Below are 24,517 nucleotides of genomic sequence, written 5' to 3'. Positions count from 1 at the left end.
TCTGGTACCTGAAACAATTCAAAGTATAATGCAACCTGTGGTACTATTGTAGCCATATGTATGTACACAGCTGTTATGTACCACAGATATTTCTCTAGACTTACAATGAGTGGAAGGGTGCAGCTCACAGTGCCCATGTGAGGATCGAACCGGCAACCTTGTTGTTAAGAGCACCACACTCTAACCGACCTAGCTAACCAGCCGCCCCCAACAATCCATATTTTTAAAAAGACTTTAAAATTACTGATTTGGCATTACTGATTAATTTCTAATACTATGCTAATAAAAATTCAAGCATGCCCGAAGAAATATTTAAGATTCCTCTGATTGGTTTTCAGAATACACAGATATTTTAAAAAGAATTCACATTGTATATCTAAATTTGTTACTGATATAAATCTCTGAATGTGTGTGCATGCACTATGTGAGAGAAAGATAGGGTAAATTAAGCACAAAAGTTTTAAATCCGTTCAAATTATATATTTGATTTGAAATCAAATTGGAACTTACAGGGAAGTATATTTTTATATCGATTTTTCCTTCTGTTTTCCTTAGTTTGTCCAATTAGACACTGATCCAAAGGTTTTAATTCTTGAAGGTTCTGTAAGTAAAAATGGAAATAAAGTTAAATTTGTTGAGATAAGCAGCAATTCAGTAATAATTGCAAACGCTTTAAATGTGCAGGGTGCAAAATTGGCTATTGATCGGGGCAGACTTTGAACGTTAAGAAAAAGATTATGCCTTATCAAGATAAGTAAGCCTAAAATCAAAATACTAATTTGATACACCAGTTGTTAAAACATATTATTGAAAATATGTTTAACATGTTGTAGTCAACCAACTTTGCGAGGTGGCACTTTGTATGTACCTTAATTTTAAGTTCAGTTTAAAGATGTCTATAATTATATTTTAGAAAAAAGTACAACTTATAAAATCAACCTTGGCTTAAAATAATGAGCTGGAGCAGAATTTCTTGACAATATTATCTATGGGGTCATAGATAGCCACTCAATGAATATATACTGAAAATACGTACTATGTGCAAACCACTGTAATAAGTGCTAGCAATAGTGGTGAAAAAAAAAAAGGATATGATTCTGGCTTCCCTGGAACTTATAGTCTGTTGGGAGGAAGAGACAATAAAGAAATGAACAAACAAATATTATATGTGCTTTGAAGAAATTAACAAACTGCTGTGAAAAATAAAGACCTACTTTATAAAGGGTAGTGATGGAATGTCTCTGAGATGGTGACATTTAAACTTAAGACCTTAACGAAGAATTAATTCTGCAAAATGGAGGGGGAGAGTATACCTTAACAACTGTAACCTTCTTTCCAAATGTATATAATGGGATTTATAACATTTTGAGTATTAAATACAAAGCATCTAGCACATTGAAGATGCTCTCAGTAGAAGTTAGCTCCTTTCACTTCAGTGGCTATGGAAAACTCAAGAAGTGGTCAAACAGATGGTTTGAGGGAGATGGGCCAAATTTCTCTTTTGCTTAGTGATAAATATGGATGGTGCCAGCAAGACCTCGGGAGCAAGGGCTCCGAACCACTGCAGCTTTCAACTGAAGGCAGGTTCTTAGAGCTGTATTAAATTAGAAACTATTGCTAATGATGAACCACATCTGCATGTATTAATTAGGAAGTTTTGTGGACGGTTGGAATTGATCCTTGACTTCAGAAAAACCACCTCTTTATCCCTACATATGAGGCAGGGAGGATAATCTGCAGGGAGATTTGTCAGGCTCCAAAGTGGCGAAAGAGATCTCTTTAAATCAATACTATGTGTATTAGGATCCTAATTAGAAAAATTAATTTACTGATAGATATGACAAGATGGTGCTTTATAGTTGGAAGTAAAGTTGTAAAGTGATAGACATTTTCAAAATTTTCAAAATGTCTCCTAACTTTGCAGCAGGAGCTACTTACCTCCAGCTCCTTAGAAGGAATTCCTTGATCTAGTAAACCTCGCAACATTCGAATGACTGATTTCAACTTGGTACCAGTGTATTTACCAGAGGGAAGCACTTTGACGATGGGGAGTGCAGCAAGCTCCTCGTGTGTCAGAAAGGGATGATCTAACAAGAAGACAGGGATTGATTTTTTTTTTTTTTTAAATATCCCCCAGAACCGATTTAGTGAATAAGGGAACTAATTTGAGCCTTTGAGCCTATTTTCACCTCATCTATTTTTACAAAAGTGAGAGTCTTTAGAATTAATAAGGCGATAGAATTGATAAGTAGGCAGGTAAGTACAATCACCAGAGGAAAATCTCGGCCACAAGGCCCTTTTAACCACCTTTCAAGTAAATACTTCACTGACTGTGCAGAGGTTCTTAAGGCTGTTGGTTTTCATTTACTTACAGTTTCTAAAGGGGTTTAAAAAGTTTCTTTTTGCTTCTCTTGACTCAAATGGCACTGTTTTCTTGATGAAAATGTATCTAGGCCTACTGTTAGTCTTCATTTAAATTAGCCACCAAGCACATGGGGAAATAGGAAGGGAGACGCTTCAGAAACTCCTTACAATGGGACAATGCAGAGAAACACCGGTCTCTCCCTTCTCCACCCACCCTTGGTACTCAGTACCAGTGTCTCTGGCATTTGATAGTTTTCTCCATGCAGATGAAACCCTTGGGGTCTTCAGGAGGTGGTCAAACAAGTGATGTCAGTGTCTTAGAGGAGATGTGTGTCTAATTTAGTACCTGCTTTATAGAAACTGCTGATTACAGAAGGCAACTGTTCGTATCCTAGACAAAAAGGAGAGATATCCTACCATACAGTCTGTGCAAGTGCAGCTCTAATTATGTCAATCAGTTGATTAAAGTAATTTGGTGACGCAGCTACTACTTAGGCAACAATAATGCTAGACACTGTGGGGGATACAAAGCTGTGTAAGATCCCTCCACTCAAGAAGCTAAACTTTCGGCTGGAGAGAAGAGCATGGACTACAGGAGCTGATAACAGCACTGTCACTGGCAACAGTCTACTGAAATCCAAAAGAGTTTTAATGCAACTTCTTTGATGTCTTTTAACAACTAAGACTTCAAATTATAAACCCATGTTCTTTCATTGCATTAGTATAACATTTCCTTATTGGAAAAAGAGAAACACCGGATAAGACTTCATTTTTCTATTGGCTCAGCTATAAAATAAGAGAAGCAATACTAGGGAAGCTAGGCCAGCTGACTCTTGCTCTTAAAAAATGAGGTTGAGATTTAAGTGTAGTAGTTTCCTATCTTTGAACTATTCTACCCATTTTTACTATAAGTGAAATGCGCTCCTTGATTTCTCATTCCAGAATGGAAAAACTGTGTTTCCATTTAAAGTATTTACACACTTATTTGCATGTTTTGTCCAAGCCACTGAGAATTTTAGACTACAGCTGTAAGAACATCTGGTTACATAAATGAATGGTGATGTTTGTCTATGTCACTTAACTTTACATACAGAACCAAATAAAGTACACATATGATGAAATAACATATCCATATATTCTGAAAATTATAATTTTCAAACCCTTATTTTCTCTATCCATTGTTTTTGATCAAAAACTTGATAATAACATTCTTGCCTTTATTGGAATCTTCGTGGTTTGTTGTTTCTGTTGGCAATTCATCACTTCTACATGTTATTTCATCATCATCAATCTTCCTTTCTTGTGACTTTTGAATTAAACTATGGAAAAAACACACATTTGTAATATTTTCTTCAGTTTTGTCCCCAAATAAATTTAAATATTATGTCCTTGAACCACTTATTTCCTCTCTAATTATTACGGTATTTGAAAATAGATCATCTGGTTAAAAGAATCAGAATCCACAATTCTTAAAATTTATTGGTGGATGTAAATTCTGAGGTACAGAATTATTTAATATCACTTAAAATTTATCCTCAAACAAATTCCAAGTCTTTGGACCTTAGACTGAAGGAGTCCTCTTGGGGATGGAGAAGGTGGTGGTTTGTTTCCACCCTTCAACAAGGATGACTGATTACAATTGGGTCAGTATACTTCTCTTATTTTTTAAACAGCTGCCCACTGTATTGTACTGTATGGATGTATATTAATTTATTTACAGAAGTCACTATTGGTGAACATCAGCACGGGCCAGGGAGCTGTGTCCTACACAACTAGACTGAGAAACAACAGCTTGAACCGGAGTGGGGCGGGAGAGGGGAGGAGGAAGAAAGGGGGGAAAAAAAAGAATTAGTAAAATGCAAATAAAGTTTATATGTTAACAGTGTTTCCAAATTTCGCCTGAAAAAGTACACTAATTTACCCTTCCTCCTTCCTCCCATTCCCCTGCCCAATAGGGAAGATCTGGTATCTTTACAATTACTGGCAGCTGGCCCAGATATTTGCTAATCTTTTAAGTAGAAAACTATATGCACCTCTACATTAACATGTGCCCTCTTGTCTAACTTAGTGAAAAATTCACTGCCAATTTGCTTTTTGAATAAAATGCAAATAGCTCTCTTTGGCTGTTTGGTTATCTAACATGAAGCAAAATTTATGTACAACCATTTAGTTGGCCAACAATATATATAACTTTTCTTGACCCATCATTTAGTGTTACAAAAGAATCATTTCATATTAGAAACTGTTTTCAAAAAGAAAAAAATAATGTATGGAAAAATAGAGAAACAGAAAAATAAGTTACCTATAATCCTACTAGGAGAAGACAATCACTATCATCAGTGTCGACATTCCTTTTAGACCTTTCTACCATTTTTTTCCCATGCTCATGAGAATACTGCTCTTTTGGAGCAACATTATAACAAATACACTGTCATATGTTACTAGAATCTTCTTGTTACAATATTTTTAAAACACTGTTAATATTTAGCCATAGTTCCATAATTTACTCACCTATTCTATTTTATTGGAAAAGAACAAATTAATTTTAAAATTAACATCTAAAAGGAAATCTTCAGAGCACTTCTTAAAAAAGAATGGAATTGTTACAAAAACTTTAAAAGCTATTTTCTTACCTTTCATCTTTTACTTTTTCTTCACAACATTCTTCACAGCCATTCATCTTGGTAGACTACAATAGAGAGAAATCAAAATCAAATTAGCCCATGGTAAAAAATAAAAAAAACGCAAAAGTTCATTTTTTTCCTGTGAATTATTTCCTATACGTACTGTTATTGTTGATCTTCATATTATAAATACACATATTTTGAGTGATAGTATACTTTTCAAGATTCAACAATCTAGTTTATTTTTCTTCTTAAAATTATTTTGTTTCCTTCCCTTTCTCTCTGATTCAATTGCTCTTTTTCCCAAGGTTACATGCATACTGCATTCATCTGGTTAATCACCAGAACACTGACTTGAAAGAAATTGTTTCAGCCCTTAGACCTCTGGACACTGATAACCAGGCTGCAACTCCCTTGAAATTTTCCACCAGGTGACACATGAATTGCCCTTCCAACTGGGTTCGGGATAACATTATCTTGAAGCAAACCAGATTTCCTCCCTCCCAACTCCGGGGTGTTTTTCTGGCATTTTTTTTGGACATCAACACCCAGGAATAGCCTAACTCCTCCTGTTCTGTTCCTTCTTACACACCTATAAAATCTTCTGGCTGTTCTTTTTTTCGTTTTAAATTTTTTTATTTATTAAATTTATTGGGGTGACATTGGTTAGTAAAATTATATGGATTTCAAGTGTACATACCTATAATACATCATCTATATATTGCATTGTGTATTCACCACCAAAAATCATATCTCCTTCTGGTCAGTCTAGGAACAGGTGAGAAGGCCTATGAGACAGGAGTCCACCATCTTCCTGGAATACTAGTATTTTGAATAAACTCACTTTCCTTTCCACCAACTCTTTTCTCTTGATCATTGACTCATGAGTGGCAAGCAGCCGAACCTGAGTTCGGTAATGATATGACATTTGATTGATTAATACATGCTGAACTGTGGCTGAGGTATCTTCAGTGGCCCAAGAGTTTTCGCTGGTTCCACTTATTCACTACTTCAATTTTAAAATCTGAAAAATGGTCTCTCCAGAAAAATCTCGGTAATTTCCAATGTGTTAAATTATCCTGCCCTTATATTATTAAAGTGAGTGGTCTCTTCACAAGGAACACAGATCAATCACCCCATACTTTACCTGAATTGGTGTCTGAGAGAGTCAAGTACTGCAAGAGCAGTCTGATACAATTAGAAGGAGATGCCAAGTTGCATTTTTACACAGATAACAAATCTCACATTTCAATCTTTATCGGGACAAGTTATCGTAACAAATGGGAAATTCCTTTCAAGATCCTGAATTATCTGGCCTCTGTCTAATTCTACCAACCAGTTGTACTCTTCTCTTCACTTAGTAAGATTCAAACCCTTCACTTAGTAAGATTCAAACCCTTCACTTAGTAAGATTCAAATGGGGTCTTTTAGTTCTTCAAAACTGCTCATCTCTTTTCACCACAAAGCTCTTTCTATGGAAGTTACTTTTTCTTTATTCGGTGTTCTTTTCCTTCTGAGTCTGTTCCCTAACCACCCAGTGTAAAGTAGGTCTCCTTGGTCTCTCTTGTGTACCACTTTACAAAAAATAAAAAAAATAAAAAAATTCATAGACCATATAACAACTTATAATTGCATGTTTATCTGTATGTTTATTTGATCATTCTCTTTTCCTCTCCATTAGACTATAAGCTCCACGAGGGTGGGAATCATGTCTGTTTAACACTGTGTGCCCACTCATGTTTCTGCCTAAGCCATAGAAGGCTGTCTCACTTATTTAATAAAAATATTTAAAAAACCTTTAATATGACCTATCAGTTACAGACTTGGTAGAGTTAAAAAGTATCTATAATTGTTATTTTGATATTAATTTCAATTTATTTGAGGGAAATACAAAACTTCTATGGAGAAAGAAAAAGAGTAGGTTGTTGTTATCCACTGACAACTAAAAGGACGCGTCGCAGTCCTTATGAAGTTGATTCTTTTTATTTTGAGAAGTTGGTAATTTTTTCTGGGTTAAGTTTCTTTTCCCCCAAGTACAGTCATTTGGATTTCTGATTCCCCATCATAATCCTGGTCTAAGAATCTACTATGTGTGTAATGATTTTGAAAAGAATAAAGCCTTTTATAAGAGTCAAGTGCTATTGACATTCAAATGGTGAGATAAAGCCCAACTGAAAAATAAACAAACTATAGAGATACTTGTAGTAGTAACCAATTTCCCACTATTTTTGCCAAGTTCACCTATGTATGGGATAGAGTGGGGTTAGAGACTGACCTTCAGTCTCTCTTCTCATTTGGTCATTCTGGATTGCAGGCTCTTTTGGAAGACGCAGATGTAGTATTGCCTCAAGGAAAAGATTTAGGATTTTTATCATGGCCAACTCTGGATTCTGCTGAAAGAATCCAGATCCAGCAACGTGGAAAAGGAGGAGATATCACCTAGATCCAGGACTGGCTATATTATTTACAGTTCCCAGTGCCAAATGAAATGATAGTATTTCCTGTTAAAAACTATTAAGAATTTTAAAATGGTGATAGCACAGCATTATTTTATAAGTAAGTGTGGAGCTCTTCTAAGCACAGGGCTCTCTCTCTGTGACTGCACTGGTTGAAGGACCATCCTTCCTGGATCAAGCACGATTACCTTATAGGTGATGGGAAGCCACTGACAGTTTGGTATTATTTTTTTTGCTGTCTTGATTGGGTGTTTTGTGCTACCTTATCTCCTAAATTACTGATTTGATCCTCTGCTTCATCGAATCTACTGTTGATTCGATGTAATGTATTCCCTGTAATGTATTCTTCATTTCCATTATTATATTCTTTATTTCTGATTGGTTCTTTTTTACGTTCTCTATCTCCATTTTCATGTTTCCCATCTCTTTGTTGAAGTTCTCTGAGATCACTGAGCACCCTTATAACCAATGTTTGGAACTCTGTATCTGGTAGATTGCTTATCTCTATTTTGTTTAGTTCTTTTCCTGGAGGTTTGCTCTGTTCATTTATTTGGGACACGTTTCTGTCTCCCCATGTTGGTTGCTTCCCTGTGCTTGTTTCTTTGTATTAGGTAGGACTGCTATGTCTCCCGGTCTTAGTAGAGTGGCGTTATGTAGTTTAGGTGTGCTATGGGGTGGTTTTCCTGGTCACCTGAGCCACATACTCCAGGCGTGTCCCTTGTATGTGCCCTCCTATTGTAGTTGAGCCTTGGGTGCTTTTTGTACGTCAGTGTGGCTCATTGGGTTCATTGGTGTCAGGACTGGCTGTGACTACAGTGGAGAGCAGGATCTGCCTCAGCAGGGCTCTGGTGCATGTCCAATCCTCCTGTTGGGTGTGTTGTCCTTGGAGGCGGCTAAGTGATGCTCCAGCTCATTTCAAAGCTGGCCACTGCACGTACCAGCCCCACCAAAGGCCACCAAGGAGGGGACCTGCTGCAGGCCAAATTCACCTGCAGTCCGTACCCTGCCCAGAGCTACTGGCAGGAGCCACAAAGCAATCTTCAGATGGCCACTGCTTGTGCCGTGCTAGGAACTTCTCTCTCTGGCACTGGCACCCTGGGCTGGGGAGCCTGGTGTGACATGGGATCCCTTGCTCCTCCTGGGGGCACCTCCGGATCAGGAGATATCCCTCCCGATGTTTACTGATCACACGAGGGTGTGGGACCAGCTCCTTTTGCATCTCTGCCCCTCCTACCAGTCTCGAGGTGGCTTCTTCTCTGTCTGTAGTTGCAGGGCTTCTTTTCAGCAAGACTTCAGGCGATTCTCAATGATGGTTGTTTTGTAGTTTAGTTGTAATTCTGATGTGGTTGTGACAGAAGGTAAGCACCGCATTTACTTACTCTGTCATCATGCCCAAAATATTTGGTCTTACACATCTTGAATCCTCAAGGCACAAATCTGTGGAGTCTATCTGTACTTTGGTAGCAGGACAACTTATATAATATTTCCAAATAACTGATAGGAATATTCTCCCTCCACGAATCTTAATTTTTAGAATTTTCCTGGATATTTTTATATCTCAATTCTCCCATGTGAACTTTAGAATCCTTTTACCAAGCCACCCAGCTTCTTACTTAGAAAAAAAAAAAAGTCAAAATATTTTACGAGATCATATTTAATTTAGGGGTCAATCTAGAAAGAATTTTAAATTTAGGTTTTTCTATCAAAGAACAAGGAATATTTTTCTTTTCTTTTTAAAAAAATTTTATTGGGAAATATTGGGGAACAGCGTATTTCTCCAGGGCCCATCAGCTCCAAGTCGTCCTTCAATCGAGTTGTGGAGGCGCAGCTCAGCTCCAAGTCCAGTCACTGTTTTCAATCTTTAGCTGCAGGGGGCACAGTCCACCACCCCATGGAGGGAATTGAACCAGCAACCTTGTTGTTAAGAGCTTGCGCTCTAACCAACTGAGCCATCCGGCCACCCGGAATGTTTTTCTTTAGTGCTTCTTTTATGCTTCTTTGTAAAGTTTTAAAATTTTAATAATGTAGATCTTGTACATTTTTGGTTGAAGTTATGCCTAGAGCTTTTATTTGTTTTGTAACTATTCTGAATGAAAACTCAATTGTATTTTATAACTGGTTAAAGCAAAGACTGTGTTATAGACTGAATTGTATCCCCCCAAAATTCACAGGTTGAGGTCTTAACCCCCTATGTGATTATATTTGGAGATAGGGCCTTAATGGAGGTAATTAAGGATAAATGAGGTCATAAAGATGGGGCTCTAATCCAAAAGGACTGGTGTCCTTTGAAGAAGAGGAAGATACACCAGGAGAGCACAAACACAGAGAAATGGCTGTGTGAGTGCAATAAGAAGGCGGCCGTCTGTAAGCCAAGATGGTCATCTCACAAGAAACCAGCCCTCTTGGCACCTCGATCTTGGACCTCTGGCCTCCAGAACAGTGAAAAAAGAAATTTCTGTTTTTTAAGCCACGCAGTTTGTGGTATTTTGTTATGGCTGCACAAGCAAGAATAGGGAAGACTTCAAACTCAAATGCCTACACGAATCAGACAAATACCAAATTTAAATTTAGTAAAATTAATTCTTGTGAATCCTAAGAGTTCACAGTATAAAAAAATAGAACTCTTTGTTGCACTGTTGTTTATAACAAACACGAAATTTAAAATTCATTAACAGATAGCCAATTTAATAAATCATGGTATATCTGTGAAACAGAATAATAGGAAGGCATTAGAAAGTATGAGAAAGACTTTTATGTACTCATGTGGAAAGAGGGTATGATCAATTGTAAAGTGAAAACCAAATTTAGAACCATGTTATAAAGTTTATTTTTTTTAAAAAAATCACATATGCATATAAATGTTTTCATTTGCATAATGAGAAGATAAAAATCAAAATTTTAATAATAGCTACATCAGATAAAGATGAGGAATAGGCAAAAAAAGAAATTTGTATTTTTAGATGGTTCTGTTTGAAAAATTTTTTACAATGAGGATGTAATATTTTCATATTGAAATAACAAAAAAGCAATTTGAATGAAATTTCTGCTATAAACTTTTTTTTATTATAGCTCAGTATAAATGAGAATCTATATTTTTAATTTTTTTTAAAAAAAAAGGCATTGGATGTGACATTTTTGAAATGGAGATTAGTTTTTATTTATTCTGTTAGTCTTCAGAGCCTTCAGAATATACATTTTAAGGGGCACTTTTAATATTAAGAAAAATATAATTAGAGTTAGCATAATTTAACATGTTCAGAAACCTTTTTCAAAGAGCTTATTGTTGTTATAACTATTAATATTCTGATGGTATGAAAGAACAACCTCTTAAGTAAAATCACTACAATATGATGCATTTTGAGATACTCAATATTTATGTAATCACTTTTTTAGATTTAGAAATATGTATTCAACAGATAGAGCTTTCTTGTATTTACACATATTATTTGTAAGTGTTTAATGAACATAATCATGTGTGTATGAAATTGTGTATGGGCACATGTATGGTAACTATTGTAAGAATACCATTGTAAGAAACCAGCTTAGTTTTGACAATTTTGAAGATGTTCAGCAGGAAGAATAAGAAGAATAGTGAGGGAAATTATCCTAGAATACTGAGCAAGATCAGATTCACACAAATAGGATGATACTTAGGTTGAGCAGCCTTACACATAATTTATCCACTATTTCATGCTTTTTCTTAGCTCAACATCTCAGAAAATGTGAGGTTTCATTAAACTTTTTTTCGGGGAGGAGGGGAATAACAGAGTTTATTCCTTTACAAACAAATATCACTTTCAACAAAATTTAAAAAATTTTAATATGTTGGAAGAACATTTAAGAAAACACTATACTTAGAAATGTTCTCCAGCTTCATTAAACACACTTAAATTATTTTTTCACCTTCTTAAGGATTCAGAATTGTTATGGTAAACATTAATTTATAAATGTGCTCTAAAACACGCATTTTCAGGGCTGTGGAAATTCATAGGACTGTACCCCTGGACCATATGCTCCCAAACCATACCAGTATGTGTAAACCACATGACATTCTAATGTTGAAATAAAACCTATTATACAAAATATGGGTCATGGGCAGTCACAAAAAAACTGTCTTAAAAGCCAGGATAATCGACTTTATCAAAGTCTTAAAGTCTTATATAAGAATTTGTAAACTCTGTCATTGTTTTTGAAAAGTACTCCGTTCTTTTTCTTTTCTATCTTTTTTCTTTTTTTATGTTTTGAGGAAACTTCAATAATGATTCTTTCACTGGAATAGGATAACTCTTAAATGTAACAAATTAAATTAACCTCAATTTCCATCCTAAATGTAATGTTTCAGTAAAACAGGCAATAATCTCCGATGATGCCAACTTCTTTTTAATTTCAACAAATTTTTATAATTTTTATAAGACACACACACACACACACACACACACACACACGGATATATCCATACAGCTTATTTCCACTAGTTTGGATCCAACTATTTCAATGTATTACGAACCAGTCATCTATCCAAGTCTTTTAAAACAAATCACAACTGAAATCTCAAAGTAATAATAGCCAAAGCCAGGGAATAACTGGAGGAATTAGCTGTTTCCATGATACTTATCCATGAAGGGCAGGAGGAAGCATCCAAGGATAAAAGCCAGGTTTTCTTTTTTTTTTAAAAGCCAAGTTTTCTGCCTAGGTTAGATATTGGAAGGGGATCCTGGAATTCCCAACTTTAATTTGGTGTAAAAATAATGAAGATTTAAAAAAAAAAAACACCCCAAAACAAACAAACAAAAAAATGTTTTTGACTTTTTTGTCTTGAATGGAAACTTTCACCAAAAGAAGTTAGATGATTTAAAGGCAAGTTCTTTCTCCAAAATGAGTAAGGGACATCAGTTCTAATTCTTACTGAGGTTACTAACCAGTCATCAGGATATTATCTTTAACTCCTAGGCGGAAATTGGGAGATAGGGAGAAGATCTCAGCAGAGAAAGCAAGTGTTCAGGTAAGGAGATGTATAATTCTAACAAGATACAGCATCCTGGAGTGTTTACCTAGGTATTATCCTTACCTCTGTAAAATCTTCGGGTAAAGGTGATCCATCACAGTCTATATCTTCTGCTCTCTCTTCAGATAACTTCCCATTGGTTTCTAGTGCACCTGGAAGAGAAATAAAAAGGCCAAGAGGAGTTAAAATGCTCCCTAGAGGTCTTCTTATACTCCTTAGTGTAACAACTTATTTGTTGGGGTTCATCTACCTGGACCACCAGCATCTCCTGTTGCATTATTTTGGTTTAAAAGGTTCTGGGCTTCCTCATCGACAACGTCCAGCAGAGACTGGATAACCTCAGCTTCTTGAGGATCATCGTAAATATCATCTTCTTGTACATCAGATTCTTGAAAAACAGTAATTTACAGGGGGTTTTACTTTAAAAATACTGATATGAGAAAAGGACAATGTGTCAAAGAGAATATAGCAGGTCTTTCAAATTTTAAGCATACACTTTGGAAAGTAGTTGTGACTGGACAAGTAGTTTACACTAATGGGGCCTGGTCATCTTTAGTTCTAGAACTACTTTGGCTTCTATCTGACAAAAGACCATACAAATGCAACTTACAAAGAATAAACCAAAATCAGTAATTTAATGCTATTTTCCTAAATGAATCCCAAATTATTAATCCATGAAAGAAACTTGACTGAACAAATTGTTATAAAGATTAAGAATATAATAGGGCAGCCCAAACATCTCCAAGAAAAATTTTCTAAATTATTAGGTAGCCTGTGAATTGTTCCTTCAAAGCATACAAGAAACACTATAAAAAAAACAAACCCAGTTAGCTTTTCAATCATTAACAATAGTTTTAATCTTGTAGATGAGAAGGAACACAGGACATCTGTACAGTAATGCAGCTAACAATTAATTTTACATTGTTCTTTTATTTCTTTGAACAACAATCTTTCCTTTTAAAACTATAGGAACACGTAAGGCAAATAAGAAAGGATACCTAATAATTCTTTATTACCTGAGTTATTAGGGCATTTAGAGTAACTGAATGACTGATTTGGAAAACTACCTTTGGACAGAATCAAATTTGCTGATCCCTTCATCTGATAAGTGGAACATTTTCCTTTAGGGTACAAAACTTCAATGATTTCTTCCCCATTAACCTAAAGTACAAAACCAAAGCAAATCATTAGTTTACTATTTTATTAACTTCCAGGATTAGTGAGGGACTGCGTAATGTCTCTCCATGTCCTTCTCCCCTTCTTTCTTAGTACAAAATCCATTTTATATCTCCCTACCTTAGATGTGTTTCTAGAAAAATACCAGTGCAATAAAATGTTCAAAGGAGATGGCATTTTCCATCATCAAATATGTCTGGAAACCCTAGATTAAATATTGAATCAATATTTTTATCCTAAGAATTCTTCCAATGCTTACTAATATAAATTGAGTTGTCAAAAGAGAAATCTATTATGTAGTATTTCCTAAACTTATTGGACTGCAAAAACCTCTTTTATGAGGCATATTTTATGGGACTTGTGTTCTATAGAACTTTTTAGGAAAGTTTCATAGGACTACTAAACTTAGAAGTTGAGGGAAAGGGGAATAAAAGTATTTGTGAAGCGGTTACATGGACATAGATTCCAGTTTAGCAACCCAATCAACTGTTAGGTATAAAGATTTTCAACTCTTGTCTCAAGTTAAAAAAAACAACCATGGGTTTACAACTATCAAATAATTATGGAATAGAATGTAACTTTCTAATTTAATAGTAAACTGTGAAGTACTTCATGGTGCATAGCTTATTGAAAGAAAAAAATGATTTGGGCGAAGATGCAGAATTAAATAGTGAGAATAAATTTTAAAAATTATGCAAATGAAAGGTGTTTGCTTTGAAGATTTTACTATTTTTATTAATATAAAAAGTAGAGACGGTAGAAGCAACAGTTATTTTTTCATAAATAGTGGTTACATAATGTCAAAAAGTTTCACTGTATGGTGAAAACTCCAGTCTTTCTGAGAAATTCACAGTACAGACAACAGTATTCGAGGCCAGCATACTGTTTGAGTGACTTATTGGAAGTGTTTAACAAAGAATGTCTGCAACTAAGAGTAACAAAAGTCCTACTTTCTAAGGTTTTCTGTTAATTCAAACAGAAACTCTCCCCTTGTCCCTTTCAACAACATGCTGATAAGTAAAGAGAAAAGGAGCGCTACATAGCGTGACTAACACTTGAAACACATGAAAATTCAGTTGCTCCAGCGATACGAAATGAAAGGTCTTGTGAATAAACAGAATAGTGTGTGTTGCTGTATCTCAATCCACAAACATACAAATACCAAGAATTTTTATTGTGCCCAAATGATTCTTCCACATAATTCTTCTGCTGTGACATCTTTTCAGGACTTGCTAAACTATGTCACAAGTTGGAGATAACATAGTGAGATGAAAGGCATAGAATTTTGGGCTTATGTTCACTAAATTCATTTTCTCCTCTTACACTAAATCCAGCTCCTGTCCAGAAATCTTATTAAGATGATGAGATTTTCAGAGTACTATGTAGGAGGACCAACGACTCAGCTTAGATGGAAAGACATTCAAATAGTGAGGTTCAGAATAGATTACATGGGATGTGTGTGGGATTAAACAATCCCACAAAACGAAGATCCAGCCGTAATCATTTTAGAATGTACATTACGTGCCAAAAGAAAATCATAAAATGAAATGTTAAGCAAACAAACGGGCCAATGTGTAGCCTTAAAGAGAGACCCTGAAGTGGAATTTAGTATTGCATTAAAATAATTTTCTTAAATCCTCCCCCAGATTTCTCTAATCTGTGCTAATCTTAAGTGATTTAGGTGTGTTCATTTTATTAAAGTATTTTCTGTGTTTTTCTAAAAGCAAGTAAGCCGATTTCTATTGCCAATACTTTTCTTCCTCATTTACAGCACATCTGTCATTTGAGTCACTGCTGGTCAACATTAACCTGAAGGACCAATTCTACTCTTAATTACATTCTTCTTTTCTGGGTGTCTAAGAGACACCCAAAAGAATTGTGCACATTAATATAAAAATTTCAGCATCAAACCTATGTGCTTAATAAGCTTATTTAAGAGCTGAGCATGTGCCAAATGAAGTAAGGTTACTTGTGTGTGAGTTTTATGTTGTGTGGTTTACTTGGCAAGGCCTGTTAGTTCACTAAAAAAATATTCTTACCATCAACACATATATCCATAAAGGGCAAATATTTAAATGTGAAATCAGTTTGGTTCCAGACACAAACAAGCTGCTTATGTAGATAAGGAAGTAGGGCAGGAAGGAGGTGGCTTTTCACTTACCTTGGAGAACGAATTGTTAGGAGTGAGGGCAGAATCCACAGCGTGATGGACTGAAAGGGACAACGTAGAAGGTAAGGAGTGAGACAGTCAGAACCATAAGAGGGACATCAAAGTACTGGAGGAAAATCCACATTTCTGTGCATTCTCTTATTTTCATTAATATATTAAAAGTCATGTCCCAAAGTGATTTAAAACCGACTACTTGTAATCAAATATTAGAGAAGGTTTTATCCCAAAGAAAAAGCCAGTTTCTTAAAAGAAAATACTTTGCATAAAAGCTCAGTTCAGGCTGAATGATTCTAGTGTGATTCTAGTGTGAGGTACTGAATATAAATTATCCCAGCCAAATTGGAGAGCCATCACAGGTGCTAAACTAGATTTATTTTACTATTTCAGAAACAATACCAAGCCTTTAGAGTATCAACTTAACACAGTAAAGACAGTTATAGACATAACTGGAAAGGAACTTTTAATATATGTCTAAACCAAATGTTAATTTTAATTCTTAGCCATCACTATAAAAATTCAATATATATTAAAATAAGATTATGTTTCTCTTACAGTTAAAAAAGCCATTTTAAAAATAATTTGATTCATTAGTTATATTTTCAAGAGATTTTGAAAGATATGGTAGAGTTTGGAAAAGTTAAAAAGAAAAAGAGGAAAGAAAAAAGAAAGAATACAGGCAAGTGTATTCAAGGACTTCTATTTGCAAAAGACCTAAAAATAATTACACCTAGAAAGAAAGTTGAAATGGAATTTTTAGGGATAAATTTCTATAATCATGTGGATGATGTTACAAAGAACCTAAGAATGCCTTTTAATGTTACTTCCAGGAGATATAATACATTATTAAATTTTTAGGAAAAATAACGAAAAAGTATACCAATAATAAATTACATTAGAATAGTATAAAACACAATAGTTTATTGTTTGTAATTTCTCCCTCCTGTTTCCTGAACTACCCCCTCTCCTTCTTTGTCTCCAAGCAACCACTGATCTGCTTTCTGTCACTATAAATTAATTTGCATTTTCCATAATTTTGAATAATACATTATGATCTCTTTTTTGGCAGGCTTCTTTGACTCAGGAAACTTATTTTGAGGTTATTTAAATTATGATGTTATGTATATCAATAGACAATTTTTATTGCAGAGTAGTATTCTGTTGCTTGAATATATTACAATTGGTTTATTTGTTCAACAGTTTTTGGATATTTGAGTGGTTTCTGATTTTGGCTATTACAAACGAAGCTTCAAAAAACATTTGTGTACAAGTTTTTGTTTATGGATATATGTTTTCTTTTGAGTGAACAAACAGGAGGGAATGGCTGGATCACATGGTAGGTGTATGTTTACATTTTTAAGAAATAGTCAAAATATTTTCCAATATGGTTGTACCATTTTACATTCCCATCACTATGAGAGATTTCCTATTATTGATACTATATAATTTTCAGAAGTCATAAAAAAATTAGTTCTACGGGAGTCAAGTCAGAGAGTCCCATAAAGACAGATGGATGGACAGCTTCTACAAGGGGGGCAGGGCACAGCTACTCTTCTTAGCTTTGAAAGTTACAAACAGGAGTCTTCCCCAAAGTCGTTGTTGTTTGTTCTGTGAGATAGTCTGACTCTAATGTGAATTGGAACTATGAGAGAGAAGCAAAAAGGACCCCTGAGGCATTCAAGATAACAACAGAGGAGGCAAGTAACAGATCTGGTTTAGCTTTCAGAAGATAATCAAACCACAACTGCAATCTCAGTGTGGTTTCTTTTAGCTACTTTTGGCATTTAGATATTACTGCCTAAAAACCTCAAAGTTTAGTTATTAATGAAGTACTGAATTTACATTTCAAATACACTAATTTCAACCACATTCCCTGTGTGTAACATTCTTATTACATTAATACCAGCATGAAAAGCTACAGTTACTAAGCCCAGTTTATGTAAACGAGAGCATGGAGTCAGACATCTTAGATTCATTTATCAACTCTGTGAGCTTGGGCAAGTTATGACACTTCTCTGTGCCTCAGTCTCCCCTTCTCTAAGAGGAGGATAATAGTAACAGGAGTGTCACAGGGTGTTGTCCTGAGGACTAAAGCACTTAGAAGAATGCTTAGTTCAGAGTAAGCGTTAACTTAACATTAACTGCGGTCACACTACTAATACTACAATTTCCATGATTATGCTAGAATGTAAGAAGCATACTTTATTCACTCATTGCTGTATTCACAATGCCCAGAACAGTGCCAGTACAGATAAGAAATTCAATGGCTGTCTGAATAAATTATGTGATAATCCTTGCAGTAAGTGTTTCATATATAGTATTGTATTTATGCCTTATTATAATCTTACAAGGTAGATTCTAACAATATTCTTATGTTACTGGTAGGAAGTAAAGGCTTAGATATGGATCAAAGAGCTTACTAAGGTCACACAGGATTTATACATTCAGGTCTATCTGGTTCTAAATCCCATGGTCCATGCTGCTCTATCTCCTATTATACCCTGAATTTTAGAGATGCTTTTATTTAAATGTAAATTTTTTCCATGTAGAAAGATCCTATAAAACATGTTGGAAGGGCAATAAAAACATTTTAGTGATAGTCTCCATACTCACTTTTGGAAAAATAGAGTTACCTCTCTGCAACCACTTGTGTCATAAAATGAATATATCCTTACCATTAGCTTTGGTTGACTTTGGAGTTGAAACAGCAGACCTCTTAGAACTGGGGACCACTGGATGACCATCTCTGTGTTGTAAAAAAACAAAAAGGCAATTGTAAATTCCATAGGATCTTTGTTTAAATACCCTTCGGACCATCTGTTAACTAGCCTCAGGAGTTTTATTTTGAATGGGCTTCAGGGGGCGTCTAGGCTCCCCCTAAAGCTGCAGACACAGTTTCATCAGTCTTCATATAAGTAACTTCTGGAGGGAGATATTCTTGACCCCAAAATGATTAAGAATCACTTCTTTACATAATCTTTCTTTGGGTTTCAGTTCAACACAGCACTATGTTTCCACTCTGATTGAAAACACTGGTAAAAGTCACAATCAGTAACTTAGTTCACTGTTCCTCAGGCGATAGTTCAAAATCACAGATCACTAAGTTTTATAAATCTAAAGCCCCTGATATCTGTTTTTCCTTTAAGTTAAAGTGAAAATCTACCAAAATATATACTACATTCAAAGGATGATAAGAAGAATAGTACCAACCAATATGAAGAACAGTAAAAAAGACAACACCTTGGAAACAGAGGCTTGGTCTGCAATCTTATTGTTGCTAACACTTGAGAGAAACTGGAGGTTGCCTAAGGTATACAGTGTTGGGAGAGACAATTCACCACTGGCCCTAAGCACCCCTGCATATTCGTCCTTGGTACCTCAGAAATGCAAGGCCATGGACCACTTTTCATCTGGGTCAATTCTCAAGGTTATGTTTGTGGGGAACAAGCTTGAAGGATGAGGTAATCGCTCTTTCCAAATAAAAAGCAGGCTTTCTTGCAGGTTGCTATAAAGGGGTGGGTTCCTGGCCTCTTCTTATAGTATTCCTCTCCTGTAATACAACGCACCCCAATGCATGTGTAGGAAGCCACTCGGCCCACATATGTCATGTCCACAGGACTCAGAGGACATGTAGAACTGACACCAATACCATGTTTATGCTGCTTGTGTTGTCATTTGGAATAAAGTATTTTGTCTCTGAGCCAGGAGTTTCACACCTACCAGCATCCAAGAAATAATAATAACTGGCTAACTTATTAGCTTGCAAGTGGGATAAATTCACAGACCCTTCACAGTTCTTGACATACAGATAATTACCACAGCTCTACACCCCTCCGTTACTGCTAGCTACCCTGTAGACATTAAATACAGCAGGTATATACAACAGTGGGGAGAGAACTGGAAGAAGAATGAAGAGGAAAGTAAGTGTGACTATCATTACTATACCTTTAGTGACTACAGAAAAGATAGAAAGTAGAAAGAAAAAAGAAAGTGATTTCAGGGCTAGGGTAACGGGTGCTCTACTGATTTGGAGGCAAAAAAAACAAAACAACAACATTTAGCTAGATCTATGGTTAACAGAGATGTTAATTTTCAGAAAATATTTTCCAGGTTACTTGAACACTTTCATCCCCCCACTAATTAACATTCAGTTACATCTATGAAAATAACTGCACGCCAAATCTAATTTTTAGAAGTAAATGAGGGAAATTGCACAGGAATTACATTCAAGGAAAAGAGTACACGATTCAATTTAAAGGTTTAGAAGGAACAGATAAGTTTATGACCGAACGGTTTAATTAATAGTTCCTGTATTTTGAAAGACACACTATGTAAAACTCACCATGTATCAAAAATATAAATGTGAAGTTTCCCTTTATATAATACAAGCTTGTAATCTAGAAAGCCTGGATTTATGTACATTATGGTAGGCAGAATAATGCCCCCCCCCCCAACCCCACATGTTTACACTGTAATCCTCGGAAACTGAATATGGTACCTTACGTGGTAAAAGGGATTTTGCAGATGTAAGTAAATTAAGCATCTGAAATTGAGGAAATTGTTTTGGACTGTCTGGTTGGGCCCGATAGGGATACTTAGAAAGCTTGAAGATGGAAGCAAGCCATGAACCAAGAAGATGGGGAATCTCTAGAAGGCAGAAAAGCCAAGGACATGGATTTTCTCTTGGATCCCACAAAAGGAATGTAGCCCTGCCTTGATTTTAGCCCACTGAGACCAAATTTGTATTTCTGACCTCCACAACTATTAAGACAATAAACTTGTGTTATTTTAAGCCACTATATTTGTAGTAATGTATAGTAATTTGAAACTAATATATATTTTTTCAATTTATTTCCATGATTAAGTGAAAGAAAAGTTGTCAGCATTTCTTGTAACGTGAACTTGTAACGAAGTATAGTGAGCATGGTACTTCTACGCCTCATGGGCTGTAGACACGAGGTTGGGAAGGACTAATGGTCTCAGCACTGGGAATGGGCCAGGCCTGTCCTAGGCCAATCGATATATTCTTAGCCCTTTGCTTCACTTCAGGGACTGGCCTTCACCTAGGTCTAAGGCAATCAGTACACAGTCCTCATTTTATCATGGTGATTGGTGAGAGTTTTGATTGAAGATTGCTCTGGATGGTGTAGTGTGAAGGTGTGAGGCATGAAACTGATACAGCCATTTGACTGTCATGAAAGAAACATATACATAGAGGAGAGAATAACTGAAAACAGCAAAGACATGGAGCAAGAGGCCTGATCCAATTTTACCTGATGACCACCTAATCTTTTTAAACCATATAAGGTAGTAAATTCCCTTTCATGTTTAAACCAAATTGAGTGGTATTTTCTGTACTCACAAATGAGAACATCCTAACAAATGTGGTACTCACCCTGTTAATAACTGCAAACATGTATTCAAACACTAACCCACTGAGAGCGCTCTCAGTCTCCAGTCAGGAAGTTTGTTTAATTTTATTAAATTCTTCCAGTTTAGTCTGTGAATTACTAATTTAGGAACGGCTTTTTAAGAGAACATGAGTAAAATCAACAGCCTGCACGCACAAACAAAACTCACAAAAAAAGCAGAGTACCTTGTTGCTTTCAGCACCACTGAAGGAAGTGACACGTCTAAAGCTCTCTTAGCTTCTTCCAAGGTCATGCCTTGTGTGCTGACTCCATTCACATAGTGGATGATGTCTAAGAGCTGGAGATTACCCTCAGTGGCTGCAGCAGATCTCGGATTGATATCACTAACATACACCACTTGATGAAGGCTGTCGTGACCTCCAGATAAGGTAAAACCTTCAGGGAATAGAAAAATATTTGTTTCCATAGCTTTAAGAGTACTTATTTTTCAGCTAGCTAAGAGAATCACAGCTCACAAAGCCTGAATTTGTATTACCCAACTCCTCCTTGTTGCACGTTAACGTAATGTCAGGCAGTAAATGAGGCAGCACTGGCATCCTGGGTAATTCTAGAACTCGACCAAGCACTAATCTGACTGTCTTGGGTGCAGCTCGGAGCAGATTCACTGCATCTGTGTGAGTCATGTTTGTAACATCTGTGTCATTAACCTACAGTAATGAGAAAGGGGAAAAGTAGGATTACAATTTTTGGAACAGAGAAGTTGCCAAGAAAACACAGTAATTTCCTTAACTTTTTATATAACATATATTAGCCAGTAAAGGATTCACAATAAAGACCGGTCTCTAATTTATTGGTAATTCCCTGTACTGTGGAAATCATAAACACAATGATCAAGTAATTATAAGTGAAACACCGTATTTTGCTGTGTATAATGTGCACCCATGTTTTTGGCCCATATTTTCAGGGGAAAAAAATCTTTCATTTTAATTTTTTAATTCAATTTTTTATTTGTTTACATTTAGGTACTTGTTTTTTGTATTATAAAGGAATTTCAGCATTTATTTTTTAACATACTATATATAGGAAATTTTATGTAACAAATAATTACAAAACACAAGAATAGATACAAGGTACATGAAATTTTATGTACCAGGAACAAATTTACAATATTTATGCATCATAGAAAGCCAAGAATTCTTCGTCGTTACAAGTACATTGTAAGTTCAACGATTATCGTATTCCAGGGTATTATTTTGCATACGGATGTCGTTATTGATTTCTAGAGTTACACTTTTAACTCCTAAGCATACATCAAAGAATTAAAAACATTTAGGGGCAGCTGGTTAGCTCAGTTGGTTCGAGGGCAATGCTGGTAACACCAGGGTTGCCGGTTTGATCCCTGCCTGAGCCAGTGTGAGCTGCGCCCTCCACAACTAGATTGAAACAACTATTTGACTTGGAGCTGATGGGTCCTGGAAAAACACACTTAAAGTAAATAAAAGTTTAAAAAAAGTTTATATAGAAAAGGAATTAGTACTACCCATGTATAATGCACATCCTTATTTTTCCCTCATAAATTTGGGCAAAAAAGTGCACATTATACATGGCAAAATATGGTAATAATGTAAAATATTTAACAAACGCATCATTATTTTGCTCATATAGGAAATTTATCCTCATGATGATTTCAGAAACTTTGTCCCTGAAATCGAAGATAGCTTGCTTAATGCTTTAACTGAGATTAGGGAGACTTCCAAATTAAAAAGGGAACTTGAAGCATTTTACAAACTGTTAACTCTATAAAGGCCTTTACTTTTAAGAGGTGGAAAAGGAAAACATAAACAAAACACAGAAACAGTGTTATATTAACTCAACTTTCTTGTTCTTCCTTCTCCAGCCCTGGCTTGCTCTTTGTCTGCATGTGCACGAATCCATTCCACATAATGTCTCACCTTTATCAACCGGTCCCCAGGTTTTAGCCTTCCATCACTTTTGGCTGGATCCTGAATGACATCATGAACATAACAACCAATACTTTGATTGCCTTTGGTGACTGTAAAACCCAGGCTTCCTTTTTCTGATTTAATTAGGGTAATGATGAGTTCTACTTCCTAAGGGAAGAAAACAGTGATTCCTTTAGGTTGTCTATTTTGCTCTATAGACAAACAGAAAGATGACTATTATTTCTATTGAATAACAGAGGAGGAAACTAAACCTTAAAAGGTTATTTATCTTGCCTAAGTGAAGAAGCCAGGTCTTTCTAACTCTAGATAGAATGTCCCCCATGTAAAAGTTGGGTTTAAATACAACATCATATGCTTGCCTAGAGATATCTGAGACAGAACTTACTCAAGCTTCAATTCTTATGTTTTCAGGATAAACAAGGACACATTTGTGGTTATGCTTTGATGACGAGAGAATACTTTTTAAGGGAAAGTTCAGAAAATTCTTCACCTATTTCTAAAAATCCAAGATGGCAAGAGCCACAAAAGAAAGTTTTTTATTTATTTTATATTTTTTTTAAAATATGAAGTATCTGGGTAATTAAATATCACAACTTCACACATTTAGCTATGTAAAAAAAAAAAAATCTTTTTTTTTTTTTTACTATTTCAACTGAGACATAAAGATTGCTCACAGATTACAGGGGAAATGGCAAATTTCTAAGGAAATCATTCACAGATTATTTCCATTCTATTGCTGAGAATGAAACCAAAGCTATACATACTACACACACAACACACAAAATTATAGGCAAAGTATCTGGAAAGATTAACTCCCAAATATTTATGGTTTTTGGGTGGTAAGGGTATGGGTAGTTTTAATCCTTTTCTTTGTTTTCTAATTTTCCTACAATACATATTACTTGGATAATAAAAACAGTACTGAAAATGTGGACTTTCAATCAATGCAAAGGATATTATTCTTGGAAATTTGGCTTCCAAACTGAATTTACAGGTTTAGAAGTTCTAGGGCCATTATCATAATGTAAAGGCACAACAGCAAAAAAAGTGTGCAGAAAAAATTACATTCAAACTGAATTAAAAATTAAATAGGTAACTCATCAGAATTTGGGAAACAGTAGGTACTATAGTATAGTAGGTACTGTTTATAAGCTGTTTCATTTAATCCTCACCACAATCCTGTGAGGTTACTAACATCATTTTATAGCCAAAGTACTAAGACTCAGAGAGTTAAGTAATTATATCCACAAGCCATCTGCCAAATTGTAGCAAGTCAATAGGACAGTCAGGATTTGTACCCAGGTCTTTTTACTTTCTTCTCTAACTCTCAGCAGAGAAACACATCAGATATGTTATCTGTTTATTGGACACAAATATGAAGCTACTCTA

At 35.4% G+C, this 24,517-nt stretch overlaps 1 protein-coding gene across 6 annotated transcripts in view; it reads right to left on the bottom strand.

Annotated features, from left to right (window-relative positions):
• The window catches only part of PTPN13 (protein tyrosine phosphatase non-receptor type 13), a 173,107-nt gene that overhangs the window by 7,069 nt on the left and 141,521 nt on the right, over positions 1 to 24,517 (bottom strand). For all 6 annotated transcript variants that reach the window (XM_081050073.1, XM_081050075.1, XM_081050076.1 and 3 more), the window contains 12 exons: positions 23,117 to 23,275; positions 21,700 to 21,871; positions 21,389 to 21,599; positions 18,468 to 18,538; positions 15,787 to 15,836; positions 13,517 to 13,610; positions 12,700 to 12,837; positions 12,513 to 12,601; positions 4,998 to 5,053; positions 3,580 to 3,683; positions 1,939 to 2,087; positions 511 to 601 (listed from right to left, as the gene is read on the bottom strand). In XM_081050073.1, the coding sequence (XP_080906199.1) occupies positions 511 to 601; positions 1,939 to 2,087; positions 3,580 to 3,683; positions 4,998 to 5,053; positions 12,513 to 12,601; positions 12,700 to 12,837; positions 13,517 to 13,610; positions 15,787 to 15,836; positions 18,468 to 18,538; positions 21,389 to 21,599; positions 21,700 to 21,871; positions 23,117 to 23,275 (1,384 nt within the window). The remainder of the gene's footprint in view (positions 1 to 510; positions 602 to 1,938; positions 2,088 to 3,579; positions 3,684 to 4,997; positions 5,054 to 12,512; positions 12,602 to 12,699; positions 12,838 to 13,516; positions 13,611 to 15,786; positions 15,837 to 18,467; positions 18,539 to 21,388; positions 21,600 to 21,699; positions 21,872 to 23,116; positions 23,276 to 24,517) is intronic.

This window comes from Rhinolophus hipposideros (genome assembly GCF_964194185.1).
Source record: "Rhinolophus hipposideros genome assembly, chromosome: 1".
Classification (NCBI taxonomy): Eukaryota; Metazoa; Chordata; class Mammalia; order Chiroptera; family Rhinolophidae; genus Rhinolophus; species Rhinolophus hipposideros.
Note: the sequence above shows the minus strand (reverse complement) of the source record. Positions and strands in the feature narration are given on the sequence as shown.